The sequence below is a fragment of the Lissotriton helveticus genome, chromosome 7 (assembly GCF_964261635.1).
Source record: "Lissotriton helveticus chromosome 7, aLisHel1.1, whole genome shotgun sequence".
NCBI lineage: Eukaryota > Metazoa > Chordata > Amphibia > Caudata > Salamandridae > Lissotriton > Lissotriton helveticus.
The window spans coordinates 1,595,816,439-1,595,844,415 of NC_136068.1; the positions used below are offsets into that span (position 1 = coordinate 1,595,816,439).

The window sequence follows — 27,977 nt, forward strand, 5'->3', positions numbered from 1 at the left end:
CCCGAAGCAGACGAGCAAGAGCTTCACCTGCAGATCTCACCTACATCGGCGGAGGTCGAGTCCGACTACGGGGAACCTGTCGAGGGCCAAGACCTAGACGAATACGTCGAAGAGGTAGGGGACGACGAGGAAGCTTATGGGGCCGTGGAAGATAGCTCGGAGGAAGAGCTATGCCCCGTACGTACTAATACTATGGCTCAGGTCACGGGATCGCCACACGGCCTTACCCACGACCCTACACCTCAATCCTCGGCCCCGCCACGGACATACTAGCGGAGCCTCCATTACCTAAATCGAAACCGAAACTAAAAACATCGGAATCGAAAACAACAAAGATGGCCGACACACCATCGAAACCGAAGACGTCTGCGACACCATCGGCGCCGTCGTCCTCGGAGACTTCGAAGCCGAAAAAGGCTGTCGAACAGGCTAAGGTACCGAAAGGGGTCAAGGAGCCAAGCTCGAAGAAGGTCGTCGAGCAAGTGTCGAGCAAAGTGGTCGAGTCGAAGTCGAGGAAGACTGTCGAAACGCCTTCAGCCACGACTGCCGCACCAACAGGCAAACGTTCAGTCGAAGCGAAGTCCGCGAAGGGCACCGAGCCAAAGTCTGGAGCCCCGACGCTAAAAGAAAAAGCTGTCGATCCGAAGCCTGCGGCGTCGACGCCTACACCTGTAGCAGGGGGCCGGAGTGCAGTCGTCGAGGGAGAGTCTGCGTCTCCGGCGCCAAAAGAAAAATCGTCGACGGTCGGATCTTCCCCTGTAGGTGGACCAAGGTCATCGGTCGGATCGACAAAGCCATCCGCTTCTTTTACGAAGCAGGTAGCAGACTCCCTTCAGCGGATACGGGAAAAGGAGTTGACGTCGGAGCCGAAAACGCCCTCAGTACCACAGTCGATAGCCCCACCGAAGAAGGCTTCGACGCCGATACTTTATACTCTACCGCCGAAGGTGGCGCCGAAGGCCTTTGCACCCTGATCGGTGCCAAAGGACACAGAAGGGTCGGGGAAAACGCAACACCGTGGACGTTTCGATCGACAACCTTCACTAGAAGACCAGTCGGAACATTATATCGACGCCGACACGGGAATATTAACGCTCCACAAGAGGAAAATTACTTCCAAGCCTGTGGAGTCGTTTGTAATACCTCTAAAGAAGAAGAGGCCAGTGCCAGACACACCAGAACTCGTTGAACCCATCCCTCAAAGACCTAGGAGGAGTCCAACACCTTCACCCACTTGCTCAGATGGAGATGAGGGTGAACAGGATGAAGAGTATAACTTTCCAGACAATACTGACCCTGATGAGCAGCAGGACTCATGGGTGGACTCTGGGGACCAGGGGGACCAACAAGTGGTACATGACCCACAGGTTTTTGGTGTGAAAACTTCTCCAACAGAAGACTCTGCGGCATTTAATGCCTTAATTGAAAGGGCGGCTACAAACCATAAGGTGGAACTGCATGCCAACCCTGTGGAAGTTTACTTTTTGTTTGACACTTTCTCTGCATCAGAAAAGACTGTGAAGACACTTCCTATGCTCAAAGGGGTTCTCAAGCATGCCACAGACATTTTCAAAGAACCCACAAGGGCAAGGGTGGTAAACCCCCGGATAGAAAAGAAATACAGACCGGCACCTGGAGACCCAAGTTATATACGGGGCCAGTTGCCTCTGGACTCTTTGGTGGTCTCCAATGCCCGCAAGAGGGCGAATTCGCAGACCACGGGTGAAGCTCCTCCCCCAGACAAGGAGTCAAAAGTGCTGGAGGCATCGGGGAAAAGGGTGGCAGCTCAAGCAGCCAACATCTGGCGCATAGCTAACACACAAGCCCTGTTGGCTAGATATGATAGGGCACACTATGACACTTTAGAGCAGCTATTACAACACCTTCCAGACAAGTTTAAAGAAGGAGCTGATATGCTAATACAGGAGGGCAAGCTCATTTCCAACGCTGCAATCAAATGTGCGCTCGATGATGCAGATACTGCAGCAAGAGCGATAAACACTAGTGTGATGTTGAGGCGTCAAGCATGGCTCCGCATCTCAGGGTTCAAGCCAGAGATCCAGACAACCATACTCAACCAGCCCGTTAACCCAGACAGACTGTTTGGCCCAGAGGTTGACACCACCCTCGAGAAGATCAAAAAAGATACTGAGACAGCTAAATCCATGGGTGCGCTTCAATCTCAGCAATTCAGAGGGAACACTTTTCGTCGCTCAAGTTCACGGGGTGTTACCAGAGGACACTTGGCACAGGAGACGCAATTCAATAGAGGAGGCGCACAGTCTTCATACCCCAAACAGGGTAGAGGAGGTTACAGAGGAAACAGCGCCAAGGGCAGAGGCAGAGGCAACAACAATTCCCGTTCCTCTGCTGCCAACAAACAGTGACTCTCTGTCACTGCCCCCCGACCTTCTAACACCCGTCGGGGGGAGACTCCAACAGTTCCTGCCAGTCTGGGAGTCCATCACCACAGACAGGTGGGTAAGGAAACTTATCCAGTTTGGATATTGTCTAGAGTTGACGTCCACTCCACCCAACATACCCCCAAGACAACGTCCTATGTCAGCAGAGCACTTGCACTTATTGCAGCAAGAAGTCCTTGTGATTCTGCAAAAAGGCGCAGTAGAGCTCGTGCCGATGGAGGAAGAAGGCACAGGGGTTTATTCCCTGTACTTCTTAATCCCAAAGAAGGACGGCTCGCTCAGGCCCATTCTAGACCTACGCCCCCTCAACCTGTACATACTCTCAGAACACTTTCACATGTTAACACTACAGCAGGTTCTTCCATTGTTAAACCAGGGAGACTTCCTCGCAACCTTGGACCTCAAGGATGCTTATTTCCACATACCACTCCACCCATCCCACAGAAAGTACCTCAGGTTCACCATACAAAACAGGCATTACCAGTTCAAGGTCCTACCCTTCGGAGTGACCACTGCCCCCAGAGTGTTCACAAAGTGTCTGGCGACCGTGGCAGCGCACCTCAGGAGACAATCCATACATGTCTACCCTTACCTGGACGACTGGCTCGTTCAAGCCAAGTCGGCACAGCAGTGCGCCGCACACATGTCCCACACCATTCACCTCCTTCACAGTCTGGGGTTTTCGTTAAACTATCTAAAGTCGCACCTTCAGCCAGCCCATGTGCGGCAGTATCTAGGCGCGACGATAAATACTCTGACTGCTACAGCTCAGCCGAACCCAGCGAGAATCGACAACATCCAGTCGCTCATCCAGAGGTTCAGAGCGCAACACTCACTCCCAGCGAGAGTGTTCATGCAGTTGATAGGCATGATGGCCTCCTGCATCTTCATAGTCCCGCACGCGAGATTGCATATGCGTCCGCTCCAAGAATGCTTGGCGAATCAGTGGACGCAGGCTCAAGGACAGTTAAAGGACCTAGTGTTGGTGACCGGTCGGGCATACACCTCTCTGCATTGGTGGAATCCACACAACCTTTGCAAGGGCCGACCGTTCCAAGAGCCTGTGCCACAGATCATCCTGACGACGGACGCTTCTCTCCAAGGTTGGGGAGCTCATGTGCTCCACTACACGGTGCAGGGCCTATGACGACACAGCAAAGGAAGATGCACATCAACTATCTAGAGCTGATGGCAATCTTCATGGCACTCAAATCCTTCAAAGTACATCTGTGCAACAAAGTCGTGTTGATCCGGACGGACAACATGACATCCATGTACTACATCCAGAAGCAGGGGGGTACGCACTCTCCACAGCTGTCTCATCTGGCTCAGAGCATGTGGAAGTGGGCCATTCAGAGGAACATCTTCCTCATGGCGGAACACCTTCCGGGCGAGGACAATCAGATGGCGGATCTGCTCAGCAGGTACAGCCATCAAATGCACGAGTGGGAGATACATCCATCAGTACTCCACCCGTACTTCCAGCAGTGGGGTCATCCAGAGATCGACCTGTTTGCCACAAGGGAAAACGCAAAATGCCAAAGCTTTGCCGCCAGGTTCCCTCACCCACAATCGCAGGGCAATGCGATATGGATGAACTGGTCAGGCAGATTTGCGTACGCTTTTCTCCCAGCACCTCTCATTCCGCTGGTGGCAAGAAAGCTAAGGCAACACTCGCTGACGCTCATCCTGGTTGCTCCAACGTGGGCACGCCAACCGTGGTACAGCACGTTTCTAGAACTCTCCGTGGTACTGTGGAATTTTAGTTTGTGTATTGAACATCATCTACGCCATCTTGCAGACCCACGTACGAGCATGCACGGCAGCCATTTTAGGTACCATGGTCTCCCTGTTCACGATCGCCCGTCAGCACACTTCCCCGACCATGCAAGCCTTCCCCGCGCACCCTGGCTGCCCCTCTCCCACATGCGCGAGTCATGAGCCCACCCCTCCCGCATGACTCTGTCCCTCAGAATCGCACCCCGCGCCTGACCAACACCTCCTTTCCGTCCATGAATACCCCTCCTTTGATGACCCCTTCCTCTAAGCCTGAACGTCAGCACGGACCGCTGGTCATCCTTTAGCCCGAGGATACAGTTTATTGCCCATTACTGTATGCACTCGCCTCTCCTGAAAGAGGCCACTATTGATCATGACATCCCCACCCCCGGAGATTCGATCAGGCGCACACATTCCAAAGAGATCGGCAGAACACTCAGCTGCGTGATAGCCCCTCCCAATCATATGAGGGGAAAGGGTCTCTACTGTTGTCATGTGTTGGAATGGGCTGGAACTGGGGGGTGTCGGGGATAACGTTCTGATGTCATTCTCATGCTCTACAATGTCCCTGTTGTAATAAAGGACGTTCACATGTCTTAAACCAGTGTATAAAAGACCAGGTCTCAGAGAGGTTGAGAGAGCACCTCGAGACGATACCTTGTTGTCCGATCTGACGTGTTCTACTCCGTCGGAATAAAACTTGTTTCCTGTCTTCCAGTCTCCAGCGCCTGCCTCTTTATTGAATAACTTCGTATGGTATTAGAGGCGTTTTTACGCCGGGCAAATTTAACTTAGGAAGCAACTACTGAAATCGCCTGACCATTGTAAATTGATCTTTATCAATTGGCGTCCCAAACGCGGGGCCCATCAGCGACACGTGGATCCAGTGGGAGAGGTCCCGACGACAGAGTGAACGACTGCAACGATCGGAAGAGCTCCTGTCCGATAGACCCTCGTCTGACAGCCGATCATCTGAACTTCACTGATTCCGAGCAGACCTCTCCCGAGTGATCTACGGTCCTGACTGGGAACCACCAGGAGTGCCGCGATAGCAACAGAGAATAGAGGACGATCGGGCGCTGGAAGCGGAAGACGAGAAACTGTCCATGCGGTCCGGGTAAGGTCGTGACACACGACAAATTGCGAAATTGATTGATTGATTGTTTGAAAATACTAGTATTACTTATTAACCGTTTCTGAGAAATTCTCTATTTGCAAACAAACACAGAATCGCCATACTCTGTTTAGTCTTTGCAGATAGTGAAGGGTAGGCAACGCAAAACTTTAACACGTCGTGCCTATTCTTTTTTTCTCCCCATTGATTGATTGATTGAATCGAGCATTGAATTGTTCGAAGTTGGTTCTCTTAGGAATCTTCTCTGCCTGCAAACGGGGAAGAATAGGAATATTCTCTCTCCCTTTGCAGAGAGTGAAGGGTAGGTAACGCAAACCTTTAACACGTCGTACCTATTTCGTTCCTCATTGATTGATTGTTTGCCCAAACATTGACTGTTTGGAATTGGTTCTTTCTGGAGGTATTCTCTGTTTGCAAATAGCGTAGAATAGACTATTCTGTCCAGTCTTTGCAAATAGTGAAAAGATAGGTAGTGCAGGCTTTTGCCCCCCATTGTAATCCGTCATGCCTATCTTCTCCCCATTGGCTCATAGTTGGGTCAACCCGGACCGCTTATTAGAGATGAACCATCCAGCTCCACTGGAGGGCACCCCTAATAAGGACATGTTTACTAAGCAAGGACTAGTCGCTATAGCTTATAGTAAGTTATGGCATAAATATACAAAAAGGGATCCTAAAAACCAGTGGCCACTGATAGGTTCTTTTGATGAAAATAAAATAAAAACACTAGAAGCAGCTGTAAAAATAAATAAGGTAACGCCCACTATGCTCGTTAGTATTGGCATGTGGCGCAAAGAAGCAGACCATCGCAGGAAAAGAGAGGAAGTAAAAACAGTGAAAATTACGAAAAGCAGCCCATCTAGCCGCAAAAGAACTAGATGAAGAAATAAGAAGAAGAGAGAAAGTTAAACAAACGCAAGAATCAGGACTGACAGGTCAATGCCCTGCCAGGACCACCGCTGCGCTCTACCCGGAGATTCCCTCCAAACAGCGAGCAAATGACGAGTTACTGCTCGGTCCTCCAATTATCTACATGCCTCCTCCTTATGCTCCCAGCCAACCTCTAGCACAACACTCACCAGTTCAAAGTGCAGGCATAGGTGACCATAGCGCTAGTGCCCCGGCTCTTACGGCCTTTGCACCAACCGCGTTGGTAACAACAGCAGATAAGCATGAGATCAGCAGGCATCTAACAGCCAGACCAAACAGGTTGAGCAAAGATGAGCGGGATGGAATCGACCAAATAGCAAAAACCCTGGTAGAACGAAAGGAGAGCGAAGAATATACGATGAATATGCACAACTCGCATGCCGGTAGTCACAGACGGCATTTTATTTTACGGTTCAGCTACCACACCCTGAACGCGTATGAGGATAGGTACCAGACTAAGGGTCCTGCTAAAAGTGAAGGCTCTATATAGAAGGGTTGATGTCGGAGATGGGGCTGAAAGTGATGTGACGGACCTCTTCATGCAAACGCTTGAGGTCTTCCGCCACCTCGCGGAACAGAAACCAGAGGTCAAGATCACAGTCCCTGAGACGATTGAGCCCTCATTAGAAGCAGCCAACACCATGATGCCTATCAGAGAAGCCGCCCCCTATTGGGTTCCCCCAAGAGGTCAGGGAACAAATGATGATATCAACCATGCAGTTGCCAAAGGGAGGGTTGTGTACAACTGGGTTTACCAACCATGGGATCGGCAAGATATTTTAACTTTTAGACAAACCCTGCCCGATTTAAGAAAGAACCCTACAACATTCTATACCGAATTAGGCACAGCCTTGGGCTCAACCATAATGACTCTAGCGGACATGGATTTGTTTTTCGGGTTGTGTCTGCCGGCTGATGTGTGGAAGCAAATCCGGAGAGCCGACCACGCAGATCTGTTCGGACACACCTGGACAAAACTCGATGAACTAGATAGGCAGCGAGAGCCCGGAAAGAAACCTGTAAAAGACATATTGGAACTCCCCGACAAAATAGTGCAGAAGCTAAAAACGTTGATCCCAGAAAAGAAGGTAGACTGGTCGATAGTCACAGCCTGCCGCCAGAAACCTCAGGAGGACGTATCAGAATACTTCTCACGATTTGAAACAGTGTTCTCCGACTACAGTGGCCAAGACATGACCACCGCAACCGGACAACACCTATTCGTGCAGAACTACGTAAAGGGGCTATCGCAAGAGGTCTCCCAAAAGTTACAGACTAGCGAAAGTAGTTGGGGAGCCTCTAAACCTGCAGCTATCCTTCAGATGGCTCAGTATTACGAACACCAAAAGAAAAAGAACGAAAGGGCAACTGAGAAAAAGAAAAAGGACCTAAAGGAACGAGTAATGATTGCACAACTACAGGGAGTGACCACAGGGAGGGAACGGTATAGGGGAAACTACCAGTCAAATGCCCCTAGGAATTCGACCCCTAGAGACCGCAACCCCACCCCTGGCGCTCCACGAACCGACCTTGATGAGAACCAATGTGCATTTTGTAAAGACTTTGGACATTGGAAGTCTCAATGCCTAGCCCTTCGGGAACTGATTAAAAATAAAGAGACAAGGGACATGGCAAATGGCCCCAAAGCTGGAGGGCAGGGACGAGGACAGACCCACGACACCACCAATGACCGATCTGGTAGACCAAACACATTTGACCGCCCCCGACAGAATCAGTGCCAACAGTCCGATGGCTACAATGATCACGACTCTGCATAGGACTGCCAGGGGCAAGGGAGGGATCCAGTCGAGCTCTGTGTTGACCAGCAAGGTCCTTATGTCACTGCTAAGGTCCTGGGTACAAAGTCTCAATTTTTGGTAGACACTGGAGCGACACGTAGTGTGTTATCAAAACGACTGATTTCAAGAGCACCCTTGTCTGGCTCACACATTACCTCAATAGGTTTCGATGGGACGCCCTCCACTAATCCCCTGTCTGTACCTATCTCCTTTGACCTAGGAAACAATCCCACTGACACGACGTTTCTGCTCTCCTCCAACTCCCCTGACGCTATTATGGGTATTGATTTACTGAAACATTTCCGAGCTACTATTAGGTGTTCCCCGGAAGGAGTCCGAGTTATCCTGTACGACAACCCGAACATGTCCGGACCCTACCCCGCACGACATATGTACACTTTAACAGATGCTGACCTATCCTTGCTCGATTCGCTACCCCTGCACCTATGGGCCAGAAACGACTCGGATGTAGGACGAATGATGATCGATCCTGTACACATAACTGTTCGACCAGATGCAATACTCCCGAAACTCCCACAGTACCGGATATCGCCAGAAGGCGAGAAGGCATTGGTAGCGATTATTCAGTCCTTGGTAAATGCAGGAGTGGTAGAGGAAGTGGTTAGTAATGTCTGCAATAGTCCTATCCTACCCATTGTTAAGAAGCAAGGTGAGGGGGATGAGAAAGCGTACCGCTTCATCATCGACCTGCGAGAAGTCAACAAAGTGGTGGTGCCACAGTACCCCGTAGTCTCAGACATCGCCACCATTCTGACCCTCATCCCGTCCACTGCCACCACCTTCACCGTTATAGATCTTAAAAATGCATTTTTCTCTATCCCCATCCATCCAGACAGCCGTTATCTCTTCGGCTTCACTTTAAAAAACCGTTCATACCGATTTTGTAGAGCTCCCCAGGGCTACACTGAAAGTCCCAGCATTTACAGCCAGGCCCTAAAAAGGCAGCTGGACGCCGTCCAGCTACCAGATGGAGTGGTGTTGATCCAATATGTCGATGATATCCTTTTGGCGGCCGACACCACTCCACTTGCAATCACAGCCACTATCCAACTCTTGCACTTTCTCGCGGAGAATGGCCACAAAGTCTCCAAAAAGAAACTGCAGTTCTGTCAGTCCCAAGTAACATACCTAGGTCATCTCCTGTCCAAAGAAGGGAGAAAACTTACACCCGACCGAATCCAAACCATCCTAGACACCCCTATTCCAAAAACACAGAAGCAAGTCCGTTCATTAGTAGGCCTTACTTCTTTCTGCCGACAATGGCTACCAAATTTCAGTCTCATTATAAAACCCCTACTTTCCCTATTGGCCAAAGATGTTCCGTTCCCACTCCCGTGGACCCCCGAATGCCAAGCATCCTTTAAGGAGTTGCGAGATGCCCTTTGCTCGGCACCCATTCTAGGAACACCAGATTACTCCAAACCCTTCTCCCTCTACACTCACGAAAGGGAGGGATGCGCATTGTCCGTTCTAACCCAGCCCATCGGCGCCAAACAGCGCCCTTGTGCCTACTTCTCTGCCACTCTTGATCCAGTCGCCAGAGCTCTACCAGCCTGCCTTCGAGCAGTAGCCGCTGCTGCTGTCTCTATCCGACAGAGTGAGGGAATTGTACTTTCGAACTCTCTCACAGTATTAGTACCCCATGCAGTTGACACGCTTTTGAACCAGACAAAGACTCAACACCTGACTAGTGCACGACTGACAGGATACGAATTGACTTTACTTGCGCCCCACATCACTCTGAAGAGATGCACGACATTGAATCCTGCTACACTGTTACCCTTGCCCGAAAATGACCCCGATGTGCCCCCTATACACGACTGCGTGACTCTCACAGACGAGCAGACTAGGAGTAGAATTGACCTCCGAGACGTTGCCTTCACAGATCCTGACGGAGAACTATGGGTAGATGGCTCTTGCATCAAAATCCCAGACGGCACCACTTCTGCTGCCTATGCGGTAACGACTGCTCGAACAGTAGTTGAAACTGCTTGCATCACACAACGATCCGCACAGGCAGCAGAACTAATTGCCCTCACACGAGCATGTATCATAGCAGCAGGAACCACGGCGAACATTTACACGGACAGCCAGTACGCCTTCGGGGTAGTTCATCATTTTGGGATCCTGTGGAGGGAAAGGGGATTCCTGACGTCCCATGGTACACCCATCCTTCACGGAGATTTAGTCTCCGCCCTGATTGAAGCAGTCCTTCTCCCCACACGATTAGCAGTGATCAAATGTCAGGCACACAAGAAGGTGACAGATTTCGTTGGACAGGGAAACGCACTAGCCGACATCACTGCCCGAACCACAGCTGAGAATAGGGCTACGACACGCATGTATGTGACCAGGTCACAAGCAGAAAAATGGACCAACGCTAGGGAAACGATCAGGGATATCCAATCGACCAGCACACCACACGAACTGACTGAGTGGGCACGGGTGGGTCTAAGGGACGATGAAGGCTGCTGGCGGACAAAGGACACAAACAAATGGTTGCTGCCTGATGCATACTTGATCCCCATACTGACAATGGCACATTCCCCTGCACACATAGGTTCTGCCCCCATGATCGAACTCATTTCCAAAGTCTGGCACAACGGCAAGATCCCCGACTCAGCCAAACGCCTAGTCCAACAGTGCCTTATCTGCTTACAACACAACCCCGGGAAAGGAACTGTGGTACCCCGGGGAGGGTTTGGGATCCCCGACCACCCCTTTGAGGTCCTCCAGATGGATTACATCCAATTAGAGAGGTGCCAAGGCTTGAAGTACGTATTAGTCATTGTATGTGCCTTCAGCAAATGGGTGGAAGCCTATCCGACCCGTGATAACACTGCCATGACTACTGCCAAAGTACTACTGAAGGAGTTTTTCCCTCGCTACGGCCTTTGTCGAATTTTATGGAGCGACAATGGCCCCCACTTCATAGCTGAAGTTATCCAACTTATCCTGAAGGGGTTGGGGGTCAAACAAAGGTTCCACGCGGTCTTCCACCCCCAATCCGCTGGCCTGGTTGAACGACACAACGCTACACTGAAACTGAAACTGTCAAAAATAGTGGCCACCACAGGACTTAAGTGGCCCGATGCCCTTCCACTGGCATTACTATCGATGCGCTCCACCCCCACTAAGCATCACTTGACCCCCTACGAAGTTGTGTTTGGACGGCCTATGAACCTCTGGACTGCCCCCAAACCAACCTCCATTCATGACGTCCCCGACGTCCTGCTGTCAGATTATTTGTACAAGTTAACTAAGACATTGTCTGTCATTCATCAACAGGTGCAGCAGGCCATCCCCGATACTTCCAGGGGTCCCGGTCACAATATCCAACCGGGGGACTATATTCTGATCCGGAACTTTCAACGAGCGAAGAGTCTGGAACCCCGGTGGACGGGCCCCTGGCAAGTACTGATCACCACTCGGACGGCTCTTCGAGTGGAGGGGAAAAAGAACTGGCTGCATGCGCACCACTGCAAGAAGATTTCCTCGACCCTGGCCACGACAGACAACATCAGCACCCAGGAAGAGCTCCTGAACAAAGACCGACCATCATTGAACTGCTATCCTGATACCGAGGCACTTGAACTTGCAAAACACTCTGATCCCACTGTGCCATCTCGAGAAGGGTATTTCCTGCGTCGAAAGGAGGGAGCTTCGGCTAAGTAGGCCACTGACTAAATTAAAAATCTCAGAACGGTGACCCAAAGCAACCAAGGGTTACCTGGAGAGAAGCTAAACTAAGTCTGTGGTTCTGCCCACTACCGAGCACCTTGAAGATGAAGATGATGGAAGCGCCAGATAAGAAGATGATGGAAGCGCCAGATAAGAAGACGTCGAAAGCAACAGGAAATACCCACTATAGGAATCCAAAAACTGGCAATTTGCACAAATCAAAGACAATCGCCTTCTTCATTGTCTTCCTCTTTTGCCTCCTCCTCATGACTTCCTTCTGGATCCTGGAGGAAAGCACACCCGCTCACCAAATATTGCCAACCACTGTCCAGCCAACCACCGTGAAAGAGCACCACCGGATCACTCTTTCACCTCAGCTTCGAGAAAGGCGTAGGGAATTCTGGAACAATTCCTTTGTACAACTGTTGCACCAGCACAACCTTGCTGCAAATGCCACAAACTGCTGGATCTGTGGGTTGCTCCCACATGCTACCGGACACTCCATCCCCTTTATTCCTTCACCTTTCTCAGTTCACGGCTCTTGCCTCGCCTGGTTGATCCTCATGCAAGAAAGCCACAAGGACAACGCCGCTTCTGGTCAGACAGTGTCGCACTTCTACTATGGGTTCTGGCTGAACAACACAGGAAAGCCCTTGTGTCCCGCAATTTCAGGTTCAACCTTCCTTACGAACATCCCTGCCAAAGAAAGGGTCGAAATGCAGGTGCTCCACAATCCAGCCAGATCCACCTTCTCCCACCTGCGGAAACAAACGGCTGCCACCCTGACTGCGGCCCTGTCTGTCATCAATGTCACAGGACTCGTATGCCTCGAAGGACAAGGAACGCAGCTGGTGGGTCACAGTTCTTGCCGCATCACCAAAACATTGGCCTCAGCTGACCCCCCCCTCCTTTGTTGCTTCCCCGAATATGTACTTTGTTTGTGGCACCAAAGCTTACACGTGGCTCCCAAAAGGCTGGAAGGGTACGTGCTACATCGCCTTCATTCTTCCTCCCACGTATGTGGCTCCAGCCAACCACCACCGACAAAAGCGCGCTGGAGATGTTGAACAAGCCGACTCCACCGGAGCACAGTTCCTGGATGCAGCAAAGGGACTTGTTCCTCTGTGGGGACCAATGGCCAATAGCCGCGCAATCCGACACCTAACTCAGGCATTAGAAACAACCATTAATATCACCGCTGGCATCCTCGCCAACAACACGGCTGAACTTCAGGCAGTCCGCCTGGTGGCTCTTCAAAACCGTCTTGTTCTAGATGTGGTTCTGGCCGACCGTGGAGGTGCATGCCGTATCATCGGCTCCAGCTGTTGCACCTACGTGCCAGATAACTCCCCTTCAGTCTACAAAGCAATCGAACACCTCCACAGACTGTCCTCGGAGGTTCACCAGGAACAGGAAGGATGGTCGCTTGGAGGCTGGTTCTGGGACACTTTAAAGAACTGGGGATGGAGACTGTTCACGTTTTTACTAATACCAATCATGATACTATGTGGGTGTTGTTTAGGTATTCAATGTTTACCATCTTTATGTGCACTCATTTCCAACTGTATGTGCCCGAAGACTTTGAACTGTAAACCTGAGCACATGAGTCCCCTATACGAGGTAGAGGTGCGTGGTCTCATGGGGATCGATCCGAACTGACAAGCTGGCGAGACATGTTAAAGGGAGGACTGTGGAATTTTAGTTCGTGTATTGAACATCATCTACGCCATCTTGCAGACCCACGTACGAGCATGCACGACAGCCATTTTAGGTACCATGGTCTCCCTGTTCACGATCGCCCGTCAGCACACTTCCCCGACCATGCAAGCCTTCCCCGCGCACCCTGGCTGCCCCTCTCCCACATGCGCGAGTCATGAGCCCACCCCTCCCGCATGACTCTGTCCCTAAGAATCGCACCCCGCGCCTGACCAACACCTCCTTTCCGTCAATGAATACCCCTCCTTTGATGACCCCTTCCTCTGAGCCTGAACGTCAGCACGGACCGCTGGTCATCCTTTAGCCCGAGGATACAGTTTATTGCCCATTACTGTATGCACTCGCCTCTCCTGAAAGAGGCCACTATTGATCATGACATCCCCACCCCCGGAGATTCGATCAGGCGCACGCATTCCAAAGAGATCGGCAGAACACTCAGCTGCGTGATAGCCCCTCCCAATCATATGAGGGGAAAGGGTCTCTACTGTTGTCATGTGTTGGAATGGGCTGGAACTGGGGGGTGTCGGGGATATCGTTCTGATGTCATTCTCATGCTCTACAATGTCCCTGTTGTAATAAAGGACGTTCACATGTCTTAAACCAGTGTATAAAAGACCAGGTCTCAGAGAGGTTGAGAGAGCACCTCGAGACGATACCTTGTTGTCCGATCTGACGTGTTCTACTCCGTCGGAATAAAACTTGTTTCCTGTCTTCCAGTCTCCAGCGCCTGCCTCTTTATTGAATAACTTCGTATGGTATTAGAGGCGTTTTTACGCCGGGCAAATTTAACTTAGGAAGCAACTACTGAAATCGCCTGACCATTGTAAATTGATCTTTATCAGTACCGCATCGAAGGTTGCGTCTCACACCCAGGCTCTTGACGCAGAACCACGGCGACATTCAGCATCCGGATCCGCACCAGCTCAATCTGGCGATCTGGCTCCTGAAGTCTTAGAGTTTGGCTACCTTAACCTGCCTCCGGAATGCATGGACATCATCAGGGAGGCCAGGAAGCCCACTACCAGAGCTTGCTATGCTGCAAAATGGAAGCGGTTTGTCATTTACTGTACAGAACATCACATAAACCCGCTAGATGCATCCATTCCTAACATCATCTGTTATTTGTTACATCTTTACAAGTGCAATCTAGCGTACGCTTCCATTCGGATACACTTATCCGCCATAGCGGCTTACCTCCAGAACAGGCAGCATCTCTCTGTTTTCAGGGTGCCTGCCATTAAAGCTTTCCTGGAGGGACTAAAACGAGTCATTCCTCCCAGAACCCCACCAGCTCCTGTGTGGAATCTCAATGTAGTTCTCACTAGACTGATGGGCCCACCTTTTGAGCCGCTACATTCATGTGAGATTCAGTTCTTAACATGGAAAGTGGCTTTCCTCATTGCTATTACATCTCTCAGACGTGTTAGTGAGCTGCAAGCGCTCACAATACAAGAGCCATTTATACAAATTCACTCAAACAGGGTTGTGCTCCGCACTAACCCCAAGTTCCTTCCAAAGGTGGTGTCACACTTTCATGTCAATCAGACAATTGAACTGCCCGCATTCTTTCCAAAACCGGAAACAGTAGCAGAAAGAATGCTCCATACGCTGGACGTCAAAAGGGCATTGATGTACTACATTGACAGAACACAACAATTTAGAAAGACACAGCAACTTTTTGTTGCCTTCTCAGCCCAGCACAAAGGCAACGCAATTTCAAAGGCAGGAATAGCCAGGTGGATCGTTAAATGTATTCAGATTTGTTATCAGAAAGCTAAACGCACTTTAACGGTCCCCCCCAGAGCACACTCCACACGCAAGTTGGGAGCCTCCATGGCTTTCCTGGGGAACATTCCTTTGGAAGACATTTGCAGAGCAGCCACGTGGTCAACGCCACACACGTTTACCAAACATTACTGTGTAGATGTGCATTCCAAGCAGCAGGCAGCTGTAGGACAGGCTGTTCTCAAAACTCTTTTTCAGACTTCTGCAGCTGGCACGGGCGGCGCCGTTAATGGAGGGACTGCTATGTATTCTATGCAATAGATATGAATTTAGCAGCCCACATGCCTCGAACTGAATATGCAACTTACCAGTATGCATCTGTTCTTGGCATGTAGGGCTGCTAACATTCATATCGCCCACCCTCCTCCCCGGTGCCCGTAGCGGCTGCAGATTATTTTCTTGCATTCATTCATTAGCATGGACATCAGTTACACTATTTCACTCCATCTCTGCCACAATGGCTAAAAACAATCTGGGGATGGAGTCGATGCCCATGCGCACTGTAGTCCAGGGGAGGAGCCACCTATCTCGTGATACTTCGAAGACTCTTCCAGGACAACAATGTGCAATCATCCGGACCCAACACTACGATCTATGCAATAGATATGAATGTTAGAAGCCCTACATGCCAAGAACAGATGCATACTGGTAAGTAGCATATTCATTCTCGCATCTTCTAAAGACCATGTAAGTAATTGCCACACTCCTTTACTACGAAGATAGGCCTTCTCCATCTAAGCCTGTTAATATTTTAAATATTATTTTTTAGGTCGAGCGACCTATCTCAATGCGCATGCGCATTGAGAGCGGGAGCTCGATCTATTGCGGCTTAAACAGAGCTTACCGAGATCAGGCGATTCCCAGGCGATTTCTTCCAGTGCACGTGAAAGCGCGTGCACAATGCCACCAGCCGCTTGCCTCGCATTACCACATCAAAGGCAAGGCGGCCTCGTCTCAGGCCCCTGCTGCTTCACACCCTCATGCCGCTCTTCCCGCTCCGCCCCCTCCCCTGCCCGCCGTGTCGCATTTCTCCTCCGCCGGCCGTACTTTCACTTTGACGGCCGTCTCTCGTGTTTCTCCTTGTTTAATGTCTTACTCTCCTCTGTCCTGCCAAACCTATTTCCTTTTTTCCCCTAAACAAACTCACTCTCTTGCTACACCTCGCTTTTTCCTGCATTCTGCCCATGTTTTCCTCTCATCCTCTTCAGTCCCCTTCTGCCCTCTATCAAGCCGACTCCCGCATTCACTCCTCTCCGTTGACCCATGCTCCTCCTCTCTCGCCCTCAACTTACCCAGTATTCTCACCCCCTCCACTCCATGCTCCCCTCGGCCCACCTCACGCCTCTTCCTGGTGACTGCTCTCTGCTGCTTGCCCTCAGCTTCCAGAATCTCCCTCCTCTCTCGTGGTTCCTGGAAACGCTTCATAGACTGGACTGGCATCCCGGCAAATCCCGACAGCCAGATTCACCACGTGCCGGGGTCGAGCAGATTAAAAAATCACTGCACTGTGCCTGGATATCTTTTAAAGGGTCTTAAAGCGCTGTCGGGCACGCTCAATGCTGCAGACAACCAGTTTGTTCATCTTTACAGATTTCATTCGTGTGGTATTAATATTAACATTCGTGTGGTCTTTCTCTATGCGCCTGAAGACTAATATTTATCAGACACTAAACCTTTCATCTGATTTCAAATGGATACCACGCTTTTTAATGTATATCCTTAATTTCCATTAGCCTTTTTTATTTTTTTCCCTTCATTTCTCCCTCCGTTATACAGTCTTGCAGATTTTTTTTAATGAGATCTGACATCCGGCAGTGACAGGCGTGTGGGTGGATGTGTTGGGCTCGACATTAAATGTACAGTCACTGACTCCGTTATCAGGCTTTTAGGACTAGCTTCAAATAGCCGCATAGAGATGTAAGGTACATCCATCAACATTTCACAAGAATTCCCCCAGTGTTATGTGGCTGAAGCCTATAATGAAATCAAAGGGCTGCTTTGAACGGTAGGCAGTCGGCAGTCCATCCCTTTGTATGGCTAATACATTGTCAGGTATTTTCGAGGCGGTACACGCTACAGCTTGGATAAAGCTGTATTCGTCAAATTGGTCACGCATATTCATGAATCTCTGTCTAACACCAGGCGGCTACATTTTTTTTGTTTGATCAGCAGTCTGTATTCATTCTGCCGTCAGACGCACACCTCCCCTGCTTTTCCTGTCTTTGTGACAGTAAAAGCCAAAAGCAGAGAAGGCAACACTCTCCCTCAATGCTTGCTTGCAACATAGTGATAAGAGGTTGATGTGTATGTATGTTGCTTACCCAGAAGTTACAATATGAATTTCCCATGCCCCGAAAATATCTAAAACGGTTTCTTGCTTGTTAGAATCGGTCAGATCATCTGCATGCCAGATTGGTGAACGAAACAGTTGTTTTTATAATGTTTACATAAAAGTCAGCCAGCTGTTCTGCAATGAGATGAAATCCGTGCATAAAACAGATTAATGGAAAATACACTTCTTGCTGCAACCTAAATGTTGCTACTAAATATGTTTGTGGAATATGCACATTGTATAATTGCTATTCTTAAATTATACATGCATCTGACACTGCTGGGTACTTCGTCATTTCTTATTATTTTAACAAGAATGCTAAAATACTAAAACAGTACTTTAGACATGCTTTTACAGGTGGTGTGCTCTCAATCTTGTTTGAATGCGTGTTGCATGCATATTCCATTGCTCAGCAGGCACTTAAGAGCAGCTGTCAAGCGTCAGTTTTAAATCTGAAATGTGCTGCGTTCTGGCTGTGACCCCATCGTGTTTTGATTCTGCAAAGCCCCGGCATGACTGCACGTTTCCACTGGTGGAAATGTTCTGGAAGGTCATACCCCAGACTACCATTGTAAACTAAAGGTACATTGTGCGCTAACCTAGCGCTGTTTAACAATATAATCTATTTCTCATTCCATTACGTGTAAAATGTGCTCATGTGGGGCAAGGGGCGAAGGCGGGGCAAGAGGAGGTAACATTCGTGTGTTCTCCAGCTTGCATTTGGGTACTATGATGATCTTGTAATCTCTAGTGACCCACACACCCTGTTGACAAGGCAAAATACAGCACTTGGGGGGCGTGGGGGAGTTGCCAGAAGGACAAATCACGGCCCCCTCCACTCCTTCCCAACTCTGGTTGCAACGCTGAGAGATGGTCTTTATAGGTCGGACCTCAACAATGGTGCTTTGGGATTTGAGCTTTATTCCATCTGTTTAATAAGTAGTTAAAAAATGATAAATGCCACTAAACATCAGTTTGACTGTGTGCAAAGTAACTTTTAAAATAAACTTTTACCCAGTCTGTAGGGTGGTCACATCTGTCATTTGTTTCTAAAGTGGCTTAACATTCTTCTTGCATTCACCTTTTAACACACAAATGAATTTGTCAGAACATCCGTTATTGGGATTGCAGTTTAACATCTCTAATGCCTGCAGTATGTATGTGTGTGTGTGTGTGTGTGTGTGTGTGCGCTTTGCTATAGGTGTCACATTTGCGAAAGTTATAACTATTGGCATTGTAAATTGTAATGGCAAAGCTATTAATTAAGCTATTTTCAAAACCAACACATGAATAAAAAAAATTTCATTTACAAGACCAATAGCTCAAACTTTCCTAATGCGAGACCTATTGGCAACGCCAGTGCTTGTTCATTTATTGTGTGCATATTTGGGTGCTGTTGTGCAGACACACCTGTTGTAAATACTGTTGGTGTATTTGACTGATAATATCTTTTTTTTCTGGATGCTCCTGTAGAGGTGGTGGGACCGAGAGTGCACCTCACCTTGCAGAAGTATGAGCATACTATAGCACAATACGTATAATGCAGCAACAACAGTCGTCACTGGGTTGGCAGGGACAGAATCTGGCGTAAAAAATGAGGGCAAGAGCAGATGCACTAAAGGTTAGTTAAGGATTGTACATGTACACCTGATTTGCTTTTTGCTCCTTTTGCTTACCCTTGGGAACTCCGATGATGAGAAACCAGGTTGGTTAAGATTACTGACAGTGACCCGCTTGGTGTTACTCCTGAGCTATGATCACTACTATCCTTTTAGTAGATCTTTACTCTTGTTATATTTTTTTGTTTTATTTCTTTTTATTTCAACCATAACACACAATTACAACAGGAAGCTTCCTTTATTTTCCCCATCTTTACCAATGTGGTTCATGCGATATAGGCCCTTTGAAGTATTTTGAGTTGAACCAGGCGAAACCTAGCCTGGATCACCACTTCACGGGGAGAGGCTATTGCCTCCTGTCCTGCCAGTCCAGGATATCCGTTTCCCATTTCCCTTTTTAAATGGGTTTACCTGTCTGGAGCAGCATGGTTAATTAGTATTTTATAAGTTAGCGAGATCGCCTTTTTGGTTAGGTTTTCCTCCAATATCTATTTTCGAGCGGGTACAACTCTGGAAGCGGGTCCCCTTTTGGGAGATTTGCTTGCAGGGCACGGCTGAGTCGTAAATACTGAAATGCCTTGTAGGGGGCTACGTCGTAGTCTTTCTGTAGTTCAGTAAATGGTCTTACCTTCCCTCCCCTCCACACATTTCGCGCTGTCGACACACCCACCAGATCCCACCTGTCAAACCCCTGTCTCTCTTCAAGTCTCTCTAGGAGCTGAGAGTCCCACAGTGGCGTTGCTTGCGTGTATTTGTTTTTCCACCCCATCTCACCTAGCGTCCCGTGCCAGATCTGTACCGTGAGCCCTGTGGGGGCCATGAGGTGGAGCTTTTTAGGCGGGGTGTACAAAGCACGGAGATACCCGCCTGGACCCAAGTTTAATCGGTCCATCCGGTATTCCTGTTCCGTCATGGGCACATGTGCTCATTGGTTGACCACCATTAGCTGCGCTGCCCTGTGATAGCTTCGGATATCCGGGAGGGCTATACCTCCACTGTACCACCCCTTTGTGAGTTTAGTAATAGCAATTCTTGGAGCCCCCCCATCCCATAACAACTTTCTTATCTCGCCCTGTATAGATTTAAAATAGTTGTCGGGTATTGAAAAGGGCGTGTTCTGAAGGACGTACAAAAATCTCGGCACAGCCAACATTTTAAAGAGGGTAGCTCTACCCAACAGGGAGAGCGAACGCGCTCTCCAGTGCTGTACATCAACCTTCAGTTGAGGCAATGGGGGGTATACATCTTTCACCATGAACAGCTCACGGTTAGCAGTAACAAAGATCCAGAGATAAAGGAATCGGTCTGAATCCACCAGTGCCCCGCACTCTTTTGGCAAAGCTGGCGCCGTATAGAATGAAAATCACCGACTTCGACCAATTGATTGTATAGCCGGTAAACCTCCGGTAGGTTGCAAAGTTATTAAGGATTCTCGCAATCGAGGATCTGGGTGACACCACATACAGGAGGATATTATCGGCATACAGTGAAATTCTGTCCTCACAGTCCTCCGACCACCGCAGGCCCCTTATGAGAGGGTGCCCCCGAATCCAAGCCGCTAGTGGCGTGACAAGCGCGTTCAGCTGGAGGTGTGGTAAGTAGCGTTACTGCAGCCTCTCCTGCGCGCTGTTACTGAACTCTCTCATTCAACGAAATTACACGCGCCTGCTACCATCAACCAGGGCTCTAGCCGGGCTCAGGCAACGGATCAGTACACTAATTACACACGCCTGATAACATCAACCAGGCCTGCCGCTGGGCTTCAAGCGGGGAACACGCGGGGAACACGCGCCTGCTAACATCAAACAGGCCTGCACCTGGGCCTCAAGCGGGGGAACACGCAAATGAGCGTGTCTGCGGGGACAATTACTGCAGCCTTTCCTACTCGCTGTCACTCAATTCCCTCATTAAACAGATTTACCCGCACCTGATAACTCTCTCATTCAACGACATTACACGCTCCTGCTAACATCAACCAGGGCTGTAGCCGGGCTCAGGCGGCGGATCACTACACCAATTACACAGGCCTGCTAACATCAACCAGGGCTGCAGCTGGTCCTTCTCTGTCCCGATTCTAATGAAACACAAAATGTTGTCTACCGTAAGATTTTAAAATAAATTGCCCTTGCCAAAGACGCACATTAGACACATTCTATTTCATACCCGGACAACGTCTGGACGGGCTGCTAGTTATTTCTATAAATTGGTCTGGGATGTATTTATTGAATGTGTGTCTTATTTATTGCACTGTGTGTACAATAAATGCTTAACACTACCGTCTGATAAGCCGAACTGCTCGCACACACTACCACAAAAGAGAGCATTAGTATTATCTGCTTTAGCCTCTGCTAAACCTCTGGGGATCCACTGGACTCTCTGCACACTATACCTCATTTTAGTATAGCTTATAGAGAGCCAGCTTCCTACTGTATGTTCACTCTTGTTTGTGATCTTTGATGTTTGCTCTCATGCTTTATGCCTTTCACTTTGTGGTTCCAGCTCTAGCTCATTATCTCACTTTTCCTGCTCTCACACGTCTTTCCATTGGAAATGCCCAATTTCTTCATTTCTGTTTTCCAGATGCTGCAGGCCGCCCAGCCAACTGGGCCCCCGACCGGAAGAAAAAGGATTTCTCCTGCAGTGACCGACTGGTAAGAGTCAATCAAGCAGTGTGGGGAAACCATACCTTGCTTAAGTGGAGATTTTCAGAAGCTTGCTAAAGCTCATGGGTAGTCTGGGTATATAAAGATTGATTCCATTCATTCTCCAATTATGGTGAGATTTAAGGGCTGTGTCCAGGTTTTGAAGGGAATACAGTGTTTGGGTCCAGGTTAAGGAGAGATACAGGGGCTTGTGATTAGATTAGATTAGATTCATGTGTTGTATCCAGAGAACAGAAAGTTTGAGGTGTCTTGTCCAGAGAGATATAGAGGCTGTGTCCTGAGTACAGGGAGATACTCTCCTGGGCCCATGGCACAGATGGATACAGTGCCGTGTTCATTGACCTGTCTTTGTGTTCAGCGCCCCACACAGTGTTGGCAAACACCTAATGCTTCAAAGGTATGTAACCAGGTCAATTGCTGCAAGGTAAGTATCTCCTGTTTGACAGTACAGGGATGGACAGCCAGGGTGGTGACAGGCCCTTCAAATGTCTTAAGTGTGGGGATCCCATAAAGTTTATGAACCGGTATATGTGCAATTTCCACAGTTTAAGAGAGGGTTCATGGAGGGTTGTTCGTATTTAGAGAATGAGCTTCAGACCGTTTGTTTTACGGATTCTCTCTTTTTGTAATATTATTGCAGTTACTGGCTTTATTTTAACAACACCTCTAAGATAAAGTCCTTAATATTGGAGGCCCCTTGAACACTATGAATGAATACTGTCTCAACTTGGAGATCCCACCGTCCATGAAAAGCTATGCCCGAAAAAGAACTCCTTCACCAGTGAAACCTTCAGCCTGTGCCCAGTTAAATCTGTCTGGTTTCCTGTTTCACCTTCTTTTGCACGGCCCTAGGACTTCCATCTTATCAACCCTTTTCCTGACCAGCTCATCTTCCCCATCCCTTTATAGCCGTAATATACTATTATGTATTCATGATTATAGCAACAAGAGTACGTGTTGTGTTCTTCTCATTTCTCTTTTAAGCATATCCCTAGCTTTATGGCGAGTTACTTGTTTTTTTAAATACCCCCTTGCAAAGGTGACAACTTAATAAATTCAATAATGCTTGTTTTACCAAGTGCAGTTTCTGCTTGTAGACCCACCTAAACCCCATTTTTAATCCGCAGTTGCAAAATGATTAGATGATTCAGATGTCCACATCAATGTCCGTAGTGGTGTCTGTACAGTTGCCACTGGTGATTGTACGTTTTCCTGTGGTTCAAGACAAATGAGGGACATATACATTATGGAACAGTGGTATACCAATTTCTAGCTCTGTAATGTGATTCCTGTATTTTACTCCTTTGTTTGTGATTGGGTGATAGATTGTAGTTTGTATGAGTGAGGGACACGTCGCAGCTTTCTTTCTCTATGAGCGAGCAGCACTGTTCAGATTCCTCTGTTAGTCAAGAATATTTATCAGTGGCTTGTGTGAGACTGCAGTAGTTTACATCCTTCTTTGTGTGATAGATAAACGTTGTGTGTGTAAGCAACTTTTTTTTCTTCATCTTTTTATTAACATCGCTCACTGACTCTCAGAATACATAGCAGTGATCAAATAGCTAGAAGTAATTAGCAATACATTGTACATTCAAGGGCAAGTCATGCTGAATCGTTGTGACATCCCCCATTTCATGCCTCTCCCGCTCCCCCCGCGTGCCCCGGTATTTCCGCCAGGGGCCCCAAATTTTCCTCCATTTCTTCACACTCCCCTTGGCTTTATAGACTGTCTCCTCCGCCCTCTGACACCGGTCTAAGTCCCGTCGCCACTGGTCCCATTGTGGGGCCTCCTGTGCCTCCCCAGCCCCTTGCTACATTTCTTTTTGCCACACCGGCTATTAAGGCCAGTCAGATCTTGGTATACCTTGACCAGTCCGTCGGGCCCTTGATCATTAATAAAAACCATCTCGGCTCCACTAGGACCGGCGACCCCACGACAATCTCCAAAGTGTGAGCAACCTAGGTCCAGAAAGGAACCACATTCAGACAATCCCAAAGGATATGGTAGAAAGTTCCCTCTTCCTGGCAACCCCTCGCACACAAAGGAGACAAACAACTGCCCCAGGAGAATAGGTGCGTGCGCGGGTAGTATACCCGATGCTAAATTTTGAATTGGACCACGCAGAACCGGACCCTCACCGCTATTTCACACGGGCTCTGCAGAGCATCCTGCCACTCATCCTCTTCTAGGCTGCCAATATCCCCTTCCCACTTCACCCGCAGAGACAACAGGGACTCAGGCATATTAGTTATCAATTTACTATATATAGTGGCCATGATGGGGTCAAGCAGTAGCCTGTCCTCCATTGGTGAGTACTTGGGAATTGGAGTCCCTGACGGGATATGGGCGCGTAGAGCGTGTGAGAGACGCAAGTAGTGGTAGTGTTGAGAGTCATGCATTTGGTACTCCATTTTAGGTCTCGCGCCTAACGCGATACACTACGCAGCAGTGTTCGTGCAGGCGAGAGTCCTTTTGTACGGGTTTTCAAAATGGACCTAGGAAATGACAGCTTCGTGCTTGTTCATTTCCTATAGTCCATTTTGATTGGGCTTTGCGTGTGTGTTGTTTTTTAACAGAACACGCAATAGGCCATGGGGGGTCGCGTTTCTCCGCCCATGGCCTATTGGTGTCTGTTATGCGCACCAAAGCCCATATGTCTTCAATTATCGTGGCCAGACACGGGCGCGATAATTGAAGAAATACACCTCGCAGTGGCGTGAGCCTGCGCACCACTCGCGGGCGTGTATATGTTTTATACAATAGCGATCGCAAAAGCGATCGCTTTCAGTGCTGCTTTCTTTTTATATTGTGTACGCCCTACGTGGATGAGCACTTGAGTTACCTCTGTGAGGGGTTTTGTCAGCTTGTTTTCAATGGCTCGGTTGTGACATCACCATAATTCTATCTTTCAGTGGGAGAGTGACAGCTCTGCTCTCCTTGCCCTTGTTGTAGTAAAACGGAGAGCCAACATATCATGTAAGATCATCGGGACGGAGTTGTTTTTCTAGTGTGCATATGTTGGTGGCCACCCAGGCTTCAGCTCCGTTTTGGCCGCATTCCTTCTGATGAGTCTTCCGCACCTCCTTCAGCGGGTTGGCAGTTAAACGAGCTGCATCTCTGTCTCCTGCACTTCACTCCTTGCATTTTCCCCCTTTCCTTCCCGCATATGTTTTTCTGCATCACCCTGATGCCTGAAAGTGTCAATCTTCTGATACTGGGGTCATGCTGGCGGAAATGGAAATCCCAGCAGAGAGCTTCCCCTAAGCAAAGTGCGGTGCCCTGCTCTCTTTTAATCCTAGTTACGAGTTTGCACCTTTGCTGTATACTTTTTACGTGAAAAAATGCCTTGAATTTACAAAATGCAGTAAGAGCACGCCCTCCTCCTACCCTGTCAGATAACTAGTTAGTAAAAGCCCCTATCCCGCATGTTTCACAAGTGTGCCAACTTCCTCATAGTGAATGTTTTCAGTTTGCACATTCACACGCTCTCGAGTGTGCTACAATGTTCCACAGCAGGGCCCATAAACTCCTGCAGCCACTTAGAACAGAAGCAAGTCCTTCTTTTGCAGAAGTTGTATGAGATGTATTTTTACAAATACGTTTTACTACGTGCTTCGGCCAGATGTTTTGCAAGAACTGGTCCTCAAGAGGTTTAAAAGTAACCGGGTTTGTTTAGAACCTAAGGCATTAGTAGGAGCACAGAGACATTAAAAAATAATGCGGGTGTGACTCCGAGTGTGCAGGTACAACACTACATAACACAGCACTTCGCGGAAAGTCCAAATTAATTCTTTTCAGGCCTGTCACTCACGTTAGAAAAGCTACAAAAAATATATTCATCTTGGACGCACAGACCTTAACGTGTGAGGTTTGGTTAACAGGGACACAGATTGCAGACTACATTTTCAAAATCACTTGTAGAACTATATTTATTATTATTATAATTTGTTTCTAAGCAGTCGACATTGTTTAAAAGTGTCAATGAGATGGAACTTTATTGTTTTCAACAGTCCAGCAGAACCATATATAGCAAAAAAAAAAACCTGAAAAGGGTGCAGAGAGATCTTCATCCGGTTATCACCAAGGGCATCATGGGAGGAGTGAAGAATGTAAGATTAATATTATTTTGAGTTTTATATAGCGCTAGCTAGACCCAAAGGTATCCGTGCGCTTTACATGTTACAGCACTGTCACAAATAGGTGATCATGGGTTTCCCTAGTCCGTGGGCTGGTGAGTGTATTGATCAGACAATGGGTTTCTGCTCATCGTGTTATCAGTATGCACTGCAGGATCAGGACCCACACACGTAACCACACACAACCACGCACATACAACCACACACAACCACACACACACAACCACACACATACAAGCACACACATACAACCACACACATACAACCACACACACAACCACCACACACACAGTCCCACACACACAAAACCACACGCACACAGCCACACACACACAACCACAAACACAACACAACACACACAACCACAAACACAACACACACAACCACACACACAACACACACAACCACACACACAACCACACCGTCAGTGCACACTTTCACCAGACACATTAGTCGTCAGTGCATGCTTCCACCAGGCACACACCACCAGACGTCAGTGCACGCTTCCACCAGGCACACACACACACACACACCACCAGCTGTCAGTGCTTGCTTTCACCAAGCAGACACACACCACCCGCCTTCAGTGCACGCTTTCACCAGGCACACACACACCACCAGCCGTCAGTGCACGCTTTCACCAGGCACACACACCACCAAACGTCAGTGCACGCTTTTACCAGGCACACACACCACCAGCCATCAGTGCACGCTTCCACCAGGCACACACACCACCAGCCGGCAGCACACTTCCACCAGGCACACACAGCACCAGCGATCAGTGCACAATTTCTACAGGCACACACCACCAGCCATCGGTGCACACACCAATTGTTAACGCATCCACAATTAACTATTGTAGCAATCGCAGTATGGCGCACTTTACTTTTAAACATATTAATCTAAAGCGCAGCATGCCACCATTGCTACAAAAATAAATAAAACATTTTTTGGCCTACAATTTATAGACTTTTGTTGCAATTGGTGTTGCAATATTTAGCAATGCCACTAGCTCAAACTTAATTAACGCGAGACCTATTGCATTGCAAATGCTTGTTTAGTTAGTCAAAGGGTCTGAGGGCCCCCCTTCCAGACATCCCCAAGGTATTCGATTCCGACTAACTTCCAGCCCTTGAAGCCCGTAAGCCTCTTCACCTCTGTCAGCTGATCCCCAAACCAGAGCGGGGTCCTGCCCGTTACAGTCCCTGTCCATCCCATAAATCTGTTGGCCTTTCTCCAGCACTGCAGCACCATCCCCGTGTGCAAGTGAAAATCCCTCTGATGCTTTCGTGAATAAAGAAGGCGTTCGCAATTACCGTCCGGCATGGCAAACCTATCCACCCTGCAGGCTGGCTCCGAGGCCGCCACATAGACCCAGTTATTAACGACCTGGAGCTGAGATGCCCAGTAGTACAGCAGAACTTCCGGTAGGGCCAGTCCACCATCATACACTCCCCTCGTGAGTTTATTGAGCTCTATCCTCGGGTTCCCACCGCCCCAGAGCAGCGTTCGCAGGGCCTGGGATACTGTCCGAAACACCCCGTCTGGCACCGAGTAAGGCGTGTTCTGCAGGACATATATAAGAGACGCAGCAACACCAGCATTTTGAAGAGCGCAACGCGCCCCATCAGTGTGAGAGCCAGGGATCGCCAATGAGCAACGTCCGACGCTAGCCTTGCCAGGTGCGGCTCCAGGTTTTTGGTGAAGAACTCTGTCCTGTCTCTTGTGATGTGCACCCCTAGGTACTTAAATCCCTGAGCGACGACCAAGGTTGGGCATCACGACGGGACCCTCGGGGGGGCCCCCGAGAGGGGGTATATCAAGGACTTGGCCCAATTGATCCTGTAGCCGGTGTAACTTCCAAATAGCTCAAAGAGGTGGAGCGCCTGCGCCATAGAGTGGTAGGGTCTGGCCATATAGAGGACTATATCGTCGGCGTATAGAGCTATACGCTCCT

The 27,977-nt window shown here is 48.8% G+C and overlaps 1 protein-coding gene across 1 annotated transcript in view; it reads left to right on the forward strand.

Annotated features, from left to right (window-relative positions):
- LOC144770563 (bifunctional polynucleotide phosphatase/kinase-like) overlaps positions 1 to 27,977 on the forward strand; it is a 278,083-nt gene that overhangs the window by 176,163 nt on the left and 73,943 nt on the right. Inside the window, exon 10 of the mRNA XM_078655180.1 lies at positions 21,801 to 21,871. Within this exon, the coding sequence (XP_078511306.1) occupies positions 21,801 to 21,871 (71 nt within the window). The remainder of the gene's footprint in view (positions 1 to 21,800; positions 21,872 to 27,977) is intronic.